Below are 17,690 nucleotides of genomic sequence, written 5' to 3'. Positions count from 1 at the left end.
CCACCCAACCAGGGTCACGTATAATAGAATCCCAGCCTGGTTTGTGTTGGCAGGGACCTTAAAGCTCATCCAGTTCCAACCCCTGCCACGGGCAGGGACCCCTTCCTAGTGCTCCAAGCCCCTGTGTCCAGCCTGGCCTTGGTGTATCTTAGCGCGGACACTGCTCCCACCTCCGGACACTCGCCCTTACCACAGGCCAGGGGCAGCGGGGCTCTGTCGTGCTCCGGACCCGCTTCAGCACCGTCCGGCCCCGGGGAAGGACAGGGCCCCGCTGCCCCCGGCCCCATCCCGGCCTCACGCACGCACGCACCCTCCCCGTCCCGCCGAGCGCTCACCCAGGCACAGCTCGCAGACATAGGCGTAATAGGACCAGAGCACGACGAGGGCGATGATGAGGACGGGCAGCCAGGCGAAGGCGCGCTGGCAGCACCGCAGCCCCCGCGACACAGCCATCTTCCACCGCGGCGGGGCCGCATCGGCCGTCGGCGGCTCGGGCTGAGCGGGGAGCGGGACGCTCGGCGCTCGGTTGAGCAGCCTGGAGGCCAGCGGTGGCGCTGGATTGGGTGCGGCGCGGCGCTTCGGCGCCCCCTGGCGGGGCGAGGAGGGGCAGTGCCTCCCGGTTGAAGTTGATGTGCGCGGTGTGCGGTGCTCGGAGTTCCGTGGCACACCGCGGTAAGGTGCTCCCTTCCCAGCTGGAAACCCACCGGCCCTTCCTTCCACAGTAGCAACCCTGTGGTGTTTCACGTGTCTGATGGCTCTGATGTCCTTCCTCTGACTGCTGAATCTTTGATCATCATCATCGGATCCCAGGTTGGAGGGACCCCAACGATCATCTGCTCCAACCTCTCTCGGCAGAGCATGAGATCTGTCCCTGTTCGTGGGCAGGGGATTTGGAACTAGATGATCTTAAAGTCCTTTTCAACCCAAACCACTCTATGGTTCTATGATCTAGACTAAATGTCCCAGCACCATGTCTCTCTACAGCTACCTGAAAGGAAGATGGAGCAAAGAGGTGGCTGGTCTCTTCTCCCAAGTAACAAATGATAGGACAAGAGGAAACGGCCTCAAGCTGCACCAGGGGAGGTTTAGATTGGATATTTGGACAAATTTCTTCACCAAGAGAATAATCAGGCATTGGAACAGGCTGCCCAGCGCAGTGGTGGAATCACCACTCCTGGAAGTGTTCACACACTGTATAGATGATATGGTTTAGTGGTGGCCTTGGCAGTGCTGAGAGAATGGTTGGACTTGATCATAAAGGTCTGTTCCAACCTGGCTGATTCTGTGGTTCTGTGTCCAGCTGCATCTTAAAAGTGTCCAACGTTGGGGAACCCACCAATACCCTGGGGAGATTATTCCAATGAATATTTGTTCTCATTGTGGACAATTCTCCTCTGTGTCCAGTCAGAATCTCCCCAGGAGTAACTTGCACCCATCACCCCTCATCTTTTCCATGTGAATCACTGTAAAAAAGAGTCTCCATCTTTGCAGCCACCCTTTGAAATCTGGAACATGGGGATAAGGTCTTCCCTGAGCCTTCTTTTCTTCTGGCTGAACAAGCCCAGCTCTATCTCAGCCTTTCCTCACACAATGGCCTTCTCAGTCCTTGGATCATCTTTGTGGTCCTTCTCTGCACCTTCTCCAGCCTCTTCACATCTTTTTTGCACAGTAGGGACCGAAACTAAACACAGTATTCCAGGTGTGGCCAGAGAAGGACCAAGTGGGATGATGATTTCTTTATCTCTGCTGGTGATGCCCTTGATGATCCCCAGCAACCTGTTGGCTTTCTTTCCTGCAGCAGCTCCCTGCTCTCTCCTATTGAGCTTGTGTCCACCAGGACCCCAGGTGCCCCTCCACGGAGCTGCTCTCAGCTGGGTAGATCCCAGCCTGGGCTGTACTATTAGATTATGTGTGCAGGACCTGACACTTACTACATTTTGTACCAAAAGCTCTTTTTATCAGTAATCATCCAATTTTGTACCTTGTTCTGTAAAGCTTATCTTGCTTCTCCTGGAGGATGATCCTGTCCTTCTGTTCTACCAGCTTCGTGTTGCTCTCAAAGTTCCTAAGCATAAACCTTGGTTACTAGTGATGCACATGGGAAGATCAGACTCGACAATCTGTGAAAGGAAAGGAGCATCCCCTCCAACAACCCAGTAACATAGCAGTTAATGTAAAAAAGGAAGAAAAAAGACCATGCCACCCACCCAGTCTGCTCCACAACCCCCTTGGAATTCCTGTAGGAATCCCCCTCATTTCCACATTCAGTGATATGTTTTGAGTTAAGGCTTCAGTTAATTAAATCCACTACATTGCCTCTGTTAAGGAAATTAGTTTTCTAATCAAGAGAGTGTCTTATCTAACAGATTGCACTTGTGATAAAGCCCTGGTGTAATTCACCACTTTCAGTCACCCCCTTTGTTCATCAGGTTTTTTCCCCTCAGAAAACTTCCCTCATTGTTGGTATCAAACTTGCAGGCTGTGCTGCCTCTAGCAACCTTCTCTTTGAGGACAGGTACCACATTTGCCATTCTCCTCCTCAGACCGCACTTACTAATTCCATATTCAGTTCTTTCAATACTTTAAGTGGAGATGATCTCCAACTCCTGATTTGTTCAGTAATGAGGTGATGTATCTTAACCTCTCCTCTGCCCTGCCCACAGTTTATATGGTCACTATTCTCTCCTTTGGGCTACTAAACTTCTTTAATACAAACCCTCAACTTTTTGGCACTTGTTTTAGTTTTCTGTGTGTGGGACAGTTTAACCATATGCTGGCCTGAGCTGTGTGTAACCCTAAACATGAAACCTCAGACAGCAAATTAGATTGTGAAATCCACAGTCTACATACATATAATTCACAGGCTTTATATATATATATTTGCCAGAAAGAGATATGCTCCCTCTGGGGCACTGAGGGAGAGGATTCAGGACACGTACACTCAATACTTTGAGGCTTTGGAAGAGCAAGGATTCCTGCTTGCTTTCTCCTCCTTCCCACACTGCATAGACCTGGGAAACCAACATTTTTACCTGCAGTATGTTATGTTTTACAAACATCACTACAGGAACCAAGTCAGAGAATCTCCTCTTCCAGAACCTCAGATCTGCTCATCGTATAGATGGGATGTGGCACATCCATGATGCACAGTTCCTGTGTGTGTGTATATAAAGCTGGAAGGCAACCTCCCTGTCAGGCAGCCATGGAGCGCCGCAGAAGTGAGCAGCTGTTTTCACATAATGCCTCTGTCAATAAAGTTAAGACGTTTTTGTTCAACAGCCAGTTTAATGTGTTCAAAGATCCACATGGATTATCTTCAAACCTCTTTTGTTTCATGGGCTTCCAGGGGAGACTTAGTCATATAAACATGAGCTCATCTGAGGTAAGAGATTCCCAAGTACAGCTCTTTAAAACAACAAGAATCATGCAACCTTGAAATCTTGTGATTCTTATAGGGTATTTTTTGCACTTGTGGTTCAAGTGTGAGCTCCCCATTTGAAACTGCCAGCTGGAGTCAGAACTGGTATAAAGCACCTTGTGCCCTTTTCAGACATCAGCACTACAGATGTTATTCCAAAGAAATGTTGAATCTAAAGTTGAACTTGAGCCCATTCTACAAAGTGAAGTTCTCTCTGGATGTGCAGCCTCACTGGGATCCACAGCAACGACAGCAGTTGCAAGTAGCCTGATTCAAGAGGGTGGTTTAGGAAGCAGTGGGATTATCCTAAGTGATATCTGTACCTTGGAGTTTCATTCTGCCATTTGCAGTTTCCTGCTAATGCACATCACACACAACTCTTGAAACAAAGCAGCAAACTTCAGCAGAGTTCAGAAAGCTGCGATTTCACCCATACATGGGACCAGACTGTTTAAAAGGACTAAGGCTGCAGCTCTAAGGAAGGCAAGTAAGAAAACCAAGCACTTGCAGCTTCAGGGTGATTTAAACAAGGCTCATGCTCATAGGCTTTTTATCAAAGCCCAACTCTTTGGATGCTCAGAGAGAAGAAGATGGTGGTGGCTTCCAGTGCCACAGAGACTGGGCATCAAGAAGCACATCATACTAAGAGCTGTAGTCTGAAGACTAGAGTAAGACTGACACCAGCTAAGGTGGCACTGGCTCACTGGACCAAAGAAATAGCTAAAAAGCATCAGGAAACAAGATAAACTCAGGAAACAAATGCCAGTTTTGACACTTTACCTATTGCAGAAAACCCCACAGGACCACGTGTACCACTTTCACCAAAATGCTGTCTTTCATATGAGAAAAAGCTCTTTAAAAATGACACATGGTAGGAAATGCTTCTTCGTATTGTCCTGTAAAAACCACACAACTGGAAAATGCCGCTTGTATTTCCCGTGCTGAACATGAAACCGTGCACAGATCACAGTGTACATTTCACAATCACATTCTAATCCAGAAAATCAAAGCTGTGCAAGATACTTTCCCCACTGTTCATTTCAAAATCTTGCTTAAGCTTGTAATACATGCAAGCCCTGAAGGTGTGTGGAAAGATAGCTACAAAGCAGTTGCCAACAGTAATGAGCCAAACCTTGTGAAGATGTAACTTTCAAACTGCTTTTAACCTAGTGTGTGTAAAATAAAGGTGTAGCCTTCTTTAATTGTCAGATCTATTTATATCTGGGTAGGTTACACATGGGTTTGCTTATCAGTGACAGAGATTGGCAAAGAAATGTGATAATCCATGATCTAAAAAGGGAACCAAAGCCAACCTTGACTGGTGGCTGAGAGCCCTTTTTGATCTGAAAAAGGCTTGTGGGCCTCAAGGCTGGCCTGTTTTGTCATTTATTGTAGGAAAACACAGCACCCCTCCCTACCTTGATCCTATGTTGACAGGACTATCACATACCATACTTGTAGGTAAGTAGATAACACATCACAACACATGCTAAACCTAATCATATCAGATTTGGGCTTTGTATCAAAAACGCTGCGCCCCAGCTCATGCAGAGGAGTTAGAACAAGCTTTTCCAGAAAAATGGAAATTAGACAGCTGATTGATTGCAGAGGAAAATAAGAGAGCTGGTTCAGAGGGTGGCCATGCAGAGCTCTAACTACCGATTAACACCTTGGCCATCATCTAGATCGTTGCGTGTTAATACAGCATGAACTTTTCAGTGTCAGCTCTTGCTGCAGCTGGAGTTTTCCAGTAGCCTTCACGGCTAGTTTCAAACAGGCTGGGATTCAGCAGTTTTCTCTGTTTGCTGTTGTATCAGAGGGTCTAAAGGACTAATGAGCCAAAGAGGATTAGGGAATACTTTTAGAAGTAGATGCCACTGATCATCTTCAGACTTCACAGAAGATCCTTTTATTTTTACTGGTGACATCTCAGAGAGAGTCATGTTTTATAACAGCTTTTCCTTCTTTGCCCCATTTTCCCAGCTATGTACTGGGAGATGGTGAAGCATAATGAGGCTTCACTGGTACTAACCTATGAGCAAGCTGTATCTTGTTACATTAAGGACTCTCCACTCTGGGTGGTAAGCTGCCATCTTCCCAGGAACCCCAGGAAAACCTCATTTTTGATACTTTTTGCAGCTCTGTACTGGGACTTCTTCATTTTACATGAGTTTGTGCCTGTGTACGAAGGTCCCATTGCACATTTATCCACGTAGTCTGTGTACAACAGCATGATACAGTCTTGCAATGGGTAAAACAAATTAAGGAAACTGCTAGAACATACTCACTTGATGCAAATCAGCAGAGCTCTAACGAAGTGAGCAGAGCTGGGTTCGTACATGCCAGCTTTGAGATGTCTCTCTACAGCTCTGGGACAGAAGTTAGGATTTAGGCAGTTATCCTACCACTGACACTGAAGCCAAAGCGGATTGACTTTTCCCCTCACAGCCTTCCCAGCTTTCTTTGTCCTGCACAATGATCCCTGCCTCGCCTTTGACTGTAAGCTGCATGCATGGTGGCGGTGCTCCAAGTCATCACTTGCTTCCTGCTCTCTCCCATCCCCCAGTTTAAAATTGGATCCTAACTTAATGTGGAAATATGGGCAGGGTATATGGGGTATGCAGCAAGGTCTGTCAGCACGGATCGCAACTACAGGTGTTTGAAAAACTTTCAATTGCCACCAAGTGAAAAAGTGGCCATTTGCAGCGAAATTTGTCTCATTATTACAAATGCAGTCATGTGGGTTTGAATATAAAAGAGCATAGGGTGAGCGAGCGCTTGTACCATTAGAGGGTGCTGGAGTCCACACAATACTGACCTGCCTTCGGGTCCAGCCTGCTCAAGAGCTCCTCATCGGTGACTGCCCTGCGCGAGCGCAGCGCTGGTAACAACGGAATGAGAAGTCACTGGGAATAAAACCCATCATAACCTTGTTTTGTCACATTTATAGCCTTGTCCAAACGTCATTCAATCCATTTCTTCACACCTATTGTCTTTCTATACTCCAGGGAGACCGGAAGCTGATCAAATACACAGTACAGGTTTAGATAAGAAGTCACACAAAATATCACAATGTGACATTTTCTGAGTTCTTAATTTTGCACCTTAAATAACATGCTTTTAATTAGACAGTTGATATTTATCTTGTCATATCTTTTAAAGCCAAAACATTAAACCAAATACCATTCTATATACATAGAGCAAACCTGTCTTCCCCATCCCTCTTCCTTTCCTGCAATTATCAAGTGAATCCTGAACTTTGGTCAGAGACATTTGTTATTTGGCACTGGACTAGTTATATTATTTGGCAGTAATTAAGTCTAGTAACCTAATGGATGGACCTTTTTCTCTTGCCTCTGCAAGGACCTTCCTCACGTAACACCCTTAGAGGAGGATAGATAGGGAGAGAAACATGCTACACCCAGGGAGATGCTCCTCAGACGTCTTAAATCTCTGTATCTTTTCAGCAAACAGAGTCCTTGTCCCATGTGGATACACAGTTTCTGGTTTCTACACTAGCTGTATTCTGTGGTTATTTATTTAAATCTATGTCTTTTACAATCAATGTTCACTATGCCTTTCCCCCTCACGCTAATTACCTTTGAAACCAGCTAAACACACTTCTAGCCAACTCGTTATTCCCTTATCATTTAAAACAACTGCACGAAGCTTTGAGTCCTCTGACCATGGAGAAGCTTCCCCAAAAGTCAGGGGTTTTAATTTCAGTCTATGCCACCTTTCACGAGTGAGATGCACACAATTATGTGATTCGTCAGAGTTTTGTTTTAAACCATAAAACCAAGTATGTAGGCTCAGAGATGCTCATAGAGGAGGACATTCTGGTAACCTCACCAGATTCTGCAGTTCGAAGTTTTGCAAATCAACTTTTACTGCACTCTTATTGTACCTGGTGGAGATGATTCCAGAGCTGAGTAGCAGTGCTGAGTGTGGGCAGGCAGCATACACCATGTGTAATTCTTTCATTTCCTGGTAGCAGCAGTTCTTGCAGGCACAACAGCAGGGTTGTTTATTTTTTGTTCTTCATCTTCATTATTAACATTCTGTTAGATCTCTTCACTGCACCTGGCTGGTTAGTGATGGAGTATAACGGCATCTTTGCCCTGGGCTCTTGGAGATGGTGCATATGGATGGGGAAAGCAACAGATAATATGGATGCAAATTTCAAATTACTGGTTCCATCCCCGAGGCACTTAAAGAGGACAAAGCTCAAGGAAACGGGGAGAACAGCAGGACTGTGCTTTTAGTTCCTACTGAAGGTATAGACTTGAGAACACCCTTCATGGTCCTTGCGGTATTTTCCTTCACAAAATAACGGAACATAACTTTGTTTCAGTCAGGAGTACCTGCACTCTCTTGCTGAAAGCAAGATCATCCAGAGCACTCTATTTACCAGCCAGTACTTGAAGAAGAGCCTGTCACTTGCACAGGATCAAGATACCAGAAACCCAACAGTGCTGGTCTTTCTGATGAGCACCCATTAAGGATCACTGGCACAGAACACACACTGATTTAGAGTAATCACCTCAAGGAGCGGTCTTTAATGAACTGAGGGGGAGGCACTTTCAACATTCAAGTCAATGTTCTCTTGCCTAGAGAGCCACTCATATGGAAAAAACAACTGTCTCTTCCTATTCATGTAATTTTGTCTCTCTTACTGGAGGTTTTGCTTTTCTTTTTTTTCCTTCTAAATGGTTTCATACTGATAAAACCCTTGCATATCCCACAGACCAGATCTGGTGTGACCCCAGCAGTGCACTGGTATTTAACCTCTGACAGTAAAACACAAACTGAACCTTCTGAGCTAGAAAGATTTATCAGGTTTTGCACTAAGACAGAGTCCTCTTGAGCAGTCCTGTACATGATGTACATTATCCTTCTGCTAACTGCCTCAAATCACCCACTGCATTCAAATACATGATAAATACCAGTGCTCTTAAACATACCGCTACCTCCTCCACAAACTGCCAAGAGAGGCTTGGGGAAGAAAAATGAGCTTCATTTTTAGGTATTTTTTAAAATCAGAACCATAATAACTGACTTGATGCCTTTTTTTGACACTTTTCTCCACTGATGCATACCCATCTCCTGGAGGATGCTCCAGTCTCGTTTACATCTGATGTTTCTTCCAAACTTCCGAACCTGTGTCAGCCTGGTAATTAGTCTGAAGGCAGAATTAATTACATTGGATTGCTACAATGAATTCCATCATACCCTGGGAAGTCTGCTATTTGTAATCAGCTGTGGAACTGTTGCTAGGAGACTGGAATCATTTATTTTTTGGGAAAAAAAAAAAGATGTATTTAAAATGTTTGCCTTCCTAAAGTTACAAATCCAAGACATACAAAAGTTTAGTTGGTCCTATGAACAATTCTTGGTGCTTTCATATATTAGTAGTATATTAACTCTTGCCTCAGAAAACATAAGGAAAACCTCATAAGTAGCTATCATATCTATCAGATATATTCCTAAAAAGAAGCATATTATAACTGATGAATGTTTACTTCCATGATCTTTTTCCTCTGTAGCCAGGGCTGCACATACACAGAAAGCATTGTATGCACGGAAGACAATTATTAACTCTCTCAGATACAGCTTGTACGACTGAGTTATCGATCATCCTCTACAGCATTAAAAATATATAACGTTGAAACATAAAGGACTCAGCGATGAAGCTTGTACCAACATAACGAGGATGACTGGACCAAATTTCAGCTTTTACACTCAGGTTCTTTTCTCAGTTTCCTACCTGTGGCCCCATAGAAAATACTGAATAGTTCAACTTCCTCCCCTGAGCTCACCTTCAATTACTTTTAGAAGGTTTTCTCATCCTTAATTGTCATTAATCCAAGTTATAATGATTTAATCCTTTAATCTCTTTTCAAAAGTCAATCACAAGCTTTTCACTACTGTTCTCTTTTCCCCATGTGCAGCCACCTCAGCAGTGACAGACAGACTCCAGCATAATTGTGGTACATGCAGGGAATCCTTTTTTAGCAGTAATCATCTAGAGTTGGGTCTTCTCAACTGTTCTGAACAGACTCCGTCAGTTCACGGCATTGTTCTCTGCATGGCATTCTAATGGATAAAATGGTTAGTTTTACCATGTTTTAGAGATAATGTCCATTTTCTTCACTATTATTTTCCCTTCAATTCCAGTGTACATTTCCTTTGCTTTCATTATCTGATAGAGACTTTCAGGTAGAGAAGCTGGGGGTATAGAGAAGTCTGTAACTGATGAGTTGTAATTAAAGCAATTGGAAGAAAAGACCATATTATCCACCTGGCTTTATTCCTAATCTTATTTTCAACTGCCAAAATGTTGGTGAAAGTCTGGTTGCACTGACACTGATTTCCAAAATCCTTATTTAATCCTTCACTTCTGTTTCTTCATCATTTTTTTCCTGTTGATAATCATTAGTCAGGTAGTAAAGAAGAATTTGTAGGCACTGTGGAATTCAAATAATTCTCCCTTCCTAGCAGAGACTATTTCTCTCTTCTAATCTGACACATAATTTATTTTAGCTTCATCCCTAATAACAGCAAATTCTATTCACGGGGATACAACCGAGTCCATCAGGTGATGAATGTTCTGTTCACATTGTTACAATCTCTAGTAAATCCATTTCATTTAAAACTAGGACACTTTACAATACCTGAAATTGTCACCTTTAGTCTTCAATGTATGATAAAAATAGCACTAGTGTATGTCTGCTGCTGGTTAAACCTGCCTTTGACAGTCCACATCCATTTTCTCTGGCCTTACACAAGCTTCAGCTAGTCTGGATTCTGCCTGCTAAGGATGTAACGGGTATTGTGAATTATAGCTGATGACCCTGAGAAAAATGTAATTTATTGTCAATTGTCCATTATAATCTGTGGGAAAAACAAAATACTTTTCTTGAAATGCTGTGTGAAAAACAAGTTTTGGCCCCAATTTTTCGGAACATAATCTAACCGTTAGATTCACTCTTGTAATGCCGATGAGCCCCCAGAGTGCTCATAAATATTGGCAGCATGAAGTAGGCAGTATTTTGCCAGTTTTTTTCCTGCTAAACTGTAGTTAGTGTTTTTAACATAGCAATACATAACAACGCCCTTAATGCTATTCCTTGGAACTTCGTCCTGGAATTCTGTTTCAACTCACTTAGGTCCTAGGACATGTAGATCAGCTAGCAATATTGCTGCCAAAGTATAGGTGATGAATTTGCTGATAGAGCTCAAGAAGGGGGACTCTGCATTTCAAACAGCTGCGTTTCAACTGGAGCAGGAGGAAGAAAAGTAATTTTTGTACTAACGAGTTTTATTCACTTTTGTTCCACGTCTATGCGAGACTTTCATTTAAAGGTAGCGTTTAAGGTATCCTATTTCTAAAATCCTTATAAAACCTTATAAAAAGGTTTTGTGTCTGTAACAAGCTCTGCTCATACTGAGATGTATGTGGAAGACAACAGCTGAAATACAGATCCTCCTAAGACTACACATGAGGCTAGAAGCTTGTTGCTTTTCTTTCAGTAATTAGTTCACAGCCAGTTCATTACCATGTTGAGATCTAAAATGTCATTTCAACTCCATTTGTATTTGCCTCTTTATCTGGTCACTCTCTACATCAACACTGGCACTTAATCTCAAGAGAAGTCTTGCGAATGAAGAAATGAAAGTGGGGATATAGAAGTCATTTACCACCATGGCTACGTTACTTACAACTTCTGGTCTGCTGTTTCCCCAGGAATGCAGTTTTATTTGCCAAGTCTGTTCTTGATGTTTGTATCAGTGGACAGTCTCTGCTAGGATACCTACATATTTTGGAATACTTGTAGAGAATCATATATACAGTCAGTAGCTATACTGCATCAAGGATGACAGATACCTTAGGAGCACATTGAGCATAATTAAGTTTGCCATGGCACAGTATCACAGCTGAGACCTGGCCGCCAAACACAGACCTGTCTGGATCCTTAGCACGTGGAATCACAAGCTGTACATTTAAAGTATCAGACTTCTCATGGTTGCCCACACATGGAATATTATCCTGTTTTTCAACCTTCTAGCTTGGTTAAAGTTTTCTCCTAACAAAATCTTTTCATCCCAGATTGAAACCATGGCTATTGTAGCCTTCTGAACTGCTAATGAGACGTGGCTGTGGGAATCCTCAAGACCAGTGAGTTTGAATCTTAAAATGTATTTGTGTTTATGTAGTGGAAATATGAGAAAGCATATTTTGACTAATGGTATCACCCTAGAGAGAAACATACTTGTTATAAATATGTTCCATTGCAATAGCTGGAAACCTAACAAAATTGCCATAAACAGGACTTACATCAATGTTTCTGCTTGACCTTTCTGGGAGAATAAAAGGACCTTCTGGGAATGCAAAACAAATGAATTTTTTGGAAGCAAAATGAGTAACACAGCCCTTCCTTTTTATAAAATGGAGCCCTGATATAGCTGCTGCTTAGTAACAGTTCCTCCAAACGATTCATAAAAGCACCAGATGTAAAGGTGTGCACGTGTGCTTAACTCCCGGCTCGGATGCAAAACTCAGAAACGTTCATGCTGTGGGTATGAGTTTGAGATTTTAGATGAATAACTTCATCAAAATTAAAACCATATCCTTGTAGACACGGATAATCTATGCAATGAGCTCCCCTGACACCCGTGTTTCTGCCAGCTGATGTGTTGTTGGAGCTACAATAGCTGTGGTATACCATTTCCTGGGGCTTCCCAACCACAGCTAGCTCTCTTCTGCATTTTCCCCTTAGGGGAAAGATAATCTGTCTAGCACAGAAAACCTGCTAGAAATAGCATGATAAAAGCCACAATTTCTGAGAACTTGGTTAACCTACAAAAATACTCTCAGCACCTCTGAAGTTGAGTATATTTAGTAGGACCAGAACAGTACCAAGACAACACAAATAATAGTCAGTGTTTCGGCCCATAATTAAATACTACAGATAAATGTAAACGCAGAACTGAACCAGCACTAATAGCTTTTTTTTCTTCCCTTTGAACATTATTATAATGTCCTGTTAATCTGGATTAATTATCACAATCCAAATTAAAGTATTTTATAGTATTTTATACAAATAGCTAAGAAAAACTATTTAGTACTGCAGCTAACCTCTTTTTTTATACATTCCTAGTAGCAGTTGCAGTATGTTCACATAAGGAATACTATTAGCCTGGAAGTGTAACAAAGCTCCTGGAATCCTCCTCATCTCTACAGCCAGTGACTGCTGAAGCAGTTTTTGATCCCTTACCCAGCTCATCAAGTTGGTGAAGTAAGAAACATGAATCCCTCATTGCAACATACGGTTCCCTCATACAGTTTCTTTTAAAGAGAGGAAATAATTTAAAGCCAATTAGAATTTCTGATGCATTTATTACCCAATAATAAATTAAAATAATAAAAAAAAGATCACCACATTTGCCTTGTGGAGCCTGATAAAGTAAAGTGCTTCCAAGCCATCCTGAACACAACTCTGCGTTGGCAAGGCAGGTTTAAAACCAGCCAGGAGCCTCGCCAGCAGAAGTACAGAACCAGTGCATTTCTAGATTGGCCCTTCTTCTGTGGCTCCTCTTCTTCTGCCAGCTGGCTCCCATCGCCATGGCAGAGCAGAGGCTGAACTCCTTTGGTTAACCCTCTGCTACAGCCAGGCAGCAGAAAGGCTCTCACTGTCTTGATATGGAAATCTTGTCTTTCACAAGTCCTGAACTGGTGACTGTGGGTTGCACAGCAGTATTTGTGCAATCATTAGCAAACAGACACTGCTCAGGTTTTCAAAAGACATGAGTAGATGGAGTTATTCCTACTCAACCCATCCCACAACTCTCCTCTCCTTCCTCTCTCTCCACACATTCACATGTTAGAATTAAGCGGGTCTTAACAGATCCCTAAGTGGGATATACCCAAGTGTTTCAAATTTACCCTCAGTGAACTTGAATGGAAAACATTTGAAAATGAAATTCAGGGTGAAATCTTACAGCATTGCTACAGCATATGGAGCTAATTTCAAATAGCACTTTGATAGTGTCATGATCTGTTAGAAAGTGTTCACCTTATACCAAAGATATTATAAACTCAGTTGCCTCACTCAGTGTATGTTCATCTTATGATCCATAAGAAAGCTATTTAGAGGATTGTGAAATACGAACTTTGGCCAGAGCTAATCTAGAAAGATCATTATACTATGGATGGTGCAGCTTGTTTCTCTTGAGTTTCATATTATTCAACTGTTCACAGCTAGTAAATTCACATCTACTAAGCTGCAAAAGTTATCAGATGAAATGCAGCCCATTGTAATCCCCACATGAAGTAAATAACTGATGAAAAATTAGTTCCAGCATGTGAAACAAATATTTTTGCAAACAGCATTTGATAAAAGAATTGGCTTTATTAACAACTAACTTTTTCACACAATGGAGAAAATGCAGAAATCTGCTCTATCGCTACAGGCCACAGCATTTCTCAAGTGCTTACCAGGAAAGAAAAATACTTAACTGGAAACAAAAGCACATATAGACCACATCTCCTGGCAGGCACAGAACTTGGCGCTGGAAATGCAGTGGTAGAAATATGTCGAAGGGATTTGCAGGATGTGAAACGGCTCTTGTGCTAATGGAAACCTTGTTATTGGGCTGCTACAAGATGCACTAACACCACAGATGAGGCCACATGCATACCTTCAGACAAACTATTCATTGCTCTGTGTTTAAGGTCAAAGAAAGTAGTAAAGTTGCACTGCACTTCTTGAAACAAGACAAGGGCCAGCGACTCTTCCCATAGAGTCCAGCTACTGGTTCTTCTAAACCTAAACAGGCAGTGTTACCACCAAAGGGCTGGTCCAGCAGCCAGGACAAATGTCAACCCAAGCACGAATTTGTGCTCATGTTGGGCTTTCCCCTCTGTCACTAGCAGGAAGGCTGGTCGTGTGAAGCTGGCTGGGACAGATTCATGCTACTCAGAAGATCCCCAGTTTGTAGGGAGTTCTTATGAGCCTCCTGACCCTGTCTGCAATACAGGGTGAAAGAGTCTAAAAAATCCTTGGGTTCTCCCTAGAAGAGTAAGTTTTCAAGCACTGTAAATTGAGCTTTCCTAAGCACTGCCTCGAATCTGGAGCACTTTCAGAAACCTACTTCTTTGCAATGCACCAAAATCAAGTTCCTTGCTAAATTTTAGAAGCCCATTTGCTGTGTAATACTGAGACATCACCCGAGCCCCGATGTTGCAGCAAACCTACTGTAGCTCCCCTTCAGCAGCTTTCCAATCAACAATGCATGCAGTAACAACCAAGAGCTGTCGCAATGGCTATGCACCAGAAAGGATGCTCAAGAGTATATCTGATAAAAGTCAAACCAACTATACAGAAGAGCAGGAAGCTCAAGCAGTTGTTTGTGGCTAAAGGTGTTGAAGAAACTTCCACCACATGCAGTGATTGCTCTGAGCACTGAGGAGTCCACTGAGAGGGTTAAATGAAAGGCACCAGGTGCAGGTAGAACCAGGTAAATGTGATAGGAGAATGAATTCTAAACTGAAGAGAAACATCATTTCACCAAGTGCTGAGTCCTGGGCACTTCACTCCGTTTTCCTCCTGTTTTCACAAACTTCTGCTATTCCACTCTTGTTAGAGAGAGCTGGAACAAGAATGTTTCCAGATTTAACCCTCAGAACATGAGGGTTAAGCCTTCCACTAGGGACAACCTCATACACCAGAGGTGGTAGAAATTTTGCTCACTTGGGACAGACTTTCTTCTTCCCCTTCTCTAAGGCAGCCCCTCAGCCTGCAGCAATGCTTCTCCCTAACAGGCCAGAGGTTTCTCATGCACTAACAGGAACAGCCCCTTTGCTCTGCCTCGCTTCTCCTTCACTCCAGCAGCAATTCCTCTGCCTCTGAAGTCTGTCATCTTTTCTTGCCAAAGAGAAAGGAATGACAAAAGCATTCAAAGAAAAAGAAAAACAAAGAAATCCCAAGCCTCGTGTGTGACATAAAGAAAACAATTCACATGATCTTTATTTTTGTAACCCTCGTCCTCCTCTCACCCCCGTGCCTGTTGTTATCACTCAGCATGTTATTGTTATTACTTGAAATTTGTTTTTAAAAGTGCCTATCCAGTGCTGGAGGTGCTTGAATACACATGGAAAACACACAAAACATATGTCTAACTTGGACCCTGTGCTCCCCGAGGAAGGGCTGGTATCCTCTGCAGTGCACTCAGCACACTTATGGCATGAACAAATTATGAACAATAATAATAAAGAATAACTTGTGCCTATTTATCTGTTTGGGCTATGAAACTGATCTGTCACTGACCCTGAAAACTCTCTGACACACACTGTGGTTGAGTTAAAACCAAGCTGCTCTTTCCATTATTTTTTTTCCGAATAGCTGAAGTCAAAATCCCAGGGTAGGTGACACAGAGCGACCCTCCTGCTTTTGATGTGAATGGGAAAGGATTTGTCTTTTTATATCAAAGCTAGCTGGGAAGAGGAGGTGGGTGGCCGTGAAAGGGAAAAGCCATGAAATTGTCTCCATTGGTTTATAAGAAACAGCCATTCGATGGGATTTTGGGAGGGGGAAACCTTCTGAAAAATGTGCTGGTGTGATTCCTCCAGAGGCCAGCACGTCTGAGCCAAGCGCTCGTATCAAGTGAGGGGGGGCAGGAGAAGTTCTTCACTTAATTGAGAACACACTTGTTTGCAGAGTTCAATGTCGGGAACTCCAACATTGTTTTGAAAAGACAGAGTCTTGTGTAGGTGTCGGAATTCAGAAGAGGCAAAACAAAAACGGATGGAAAAAGGCAGCTGTGATGATTTAACTCTCCGAACACCTTTAGCTGTTTCCCTTCCTGTGCCCCACCAACTGGATCTCGCTCTTCTCTCTTGGCTGCTGTTAAGAGAGGCAAGCCCATCTGCTCTGACCCTCTCCCTCCTCGCCTCTCCAGCTTCCCCTCCTCCTGCCTACACCCAGTTTACTGCACCTACTTCTTCCTGCACGGAGCCTGTAGCCTACATTTGTTCCACTATGTTGTGGGTGGCTACAAAGAAGATGGAGACTCCTTTTCAGAAGGAAAAGATGGGTAATAGACAATTTTCTCCTGGGGAGATTCCAGCTGGACATCAAAGGGCAATTTCTCACACTAAGAATAATCAGCCATTGGAATAATTTCCCCAATGAAGTGGTGGATTCATCAACACTGGACACTTTAGATTTGGCTGGACAGGGTGCTGGGACATCTAGTCCAGGACATGCTTTGCCAAGGTTGAATGGGATGGTCCTTGAGGTCCCTCCACCCTGGTATCCTCTGATCCTATGATCTCTGGTGTTCTACCTTAATGTCTGAACACAAAAGTGCACACTTCCACTACCTTATCGGCCAATTCGAATAACACAAAACAAAAAATAAACCAACATCCTTTAAGATTCAGATATCATTTACATACATAACACATACAGATTGCCTGTATTTTGACAGTGTCTTGAGTACAGACGATCTGTAGGAAGAGGCTGAAGGTAATGAACTCCCTCATGTGTTTCAGAATTCAGCTGCTGCTGGTTTTTGATGCAATGGCAGTTTTGTATCCCTGCTTTTGAGATTGACAAATCAGGACAAGGTTGTTGTGCATAACTTGAATCAGGTTAAATTTACCTAAATATCATCCTCACCCTCATCTACTAGATGATGCCTTTAAAAGCATTGAAAACCTGGAACAGAGTAAAAACATTGTGAGTCTTGTTCTCAAGGGTTGTAATATTCTTAGTCCTAATCAATAAACTAATTGACCTATGTCAAGGTGATGAACTAGGATTTATTTTAATTGGAAATAATTTCTTGTTCTTGAAAGCCACTTACCAGCCTAGGTATGGTTGAAGCAACTAAACTAGTGTAGGAACCAACACAGAATGCTTAACAAAATACTCTATATAATACTTAGTTTTCTAGAAGATGTGATTTTGCCTGCTCAACAGCTACTTTCTCTTTACATGGCTATCTTTCATCACAGCTGACCTGGCAGAAGAACAATGATTTAATACTTCCGACTTAAAAAGGATAAGGAGAGACAAGCGGGGTACCAATGTGATAAAGGAGTGAGAATAAAAGGCCCGGGACAGAAAGCCAGTTCAGGTTCATGTGATGTATTCTTCTGCGTGAGTCTTTTTATCTCATCCTTTATATCTTGGCTGCATTTACAGTAACAATGTGGCTCCTCTTTCCCATCATCATATAGTTTAAATTGATGGACAACTTCTATTTT

At 42.9% G+C, this 17,690-nt stretch overlaps 1 protein-coding gene across 2 annotated transcripts in view; it reads right to left on the bottom strand.

Annotated features, from left to right (window-relative positions):
* ZDHHC15 (zinc finger DHHC-type palmitoyltransferase 15) overlaps positions 1 to 17,690 on the bottom strand; it is a 103,255-nt gene that overhangs the window by 19,370 nt on the left and 66,195 nt on the right. Inside the window, exon 1 of one of the 2 annotated variants that reach the window (XM_062640065.1) lies at positions 336 to 536. The exons of the other annotated variant lie outside the window; for it this stretch is intronic. Within the exon in view, the coding sequence (XP_062496049.1) occupies positions 336 to 453 (118 nt within the window). The 5' untranslated portion in view covers positions 454 to 536. Of the gene's footprint in view, positions 1 to 335; positions 537 to 17,690 lie in introns of those variants that run through there. 2 annotated transcript variants of the gene reach the window in all.

Source organism: Pezoporus occidentalis, unplaced genomic scaffold (assembly GCF_034315485.1).
Source record: "Pezoporus occidentalis ecotype Australia unplaced genomic scaffold, CSIRO_AGI_Poc_V1 ctg63, whole genome shotgun sequence".
NCBI classification, from domain to species: Eukaryota; Metazoa; Chordata; class Aves; order Psittaciformes; family Psittacidae; genus Pezoporus; species Pezoporus occidentalis.
This window is presented reverse-complemented; position numbering and strand designations above follow the sequence as displayed.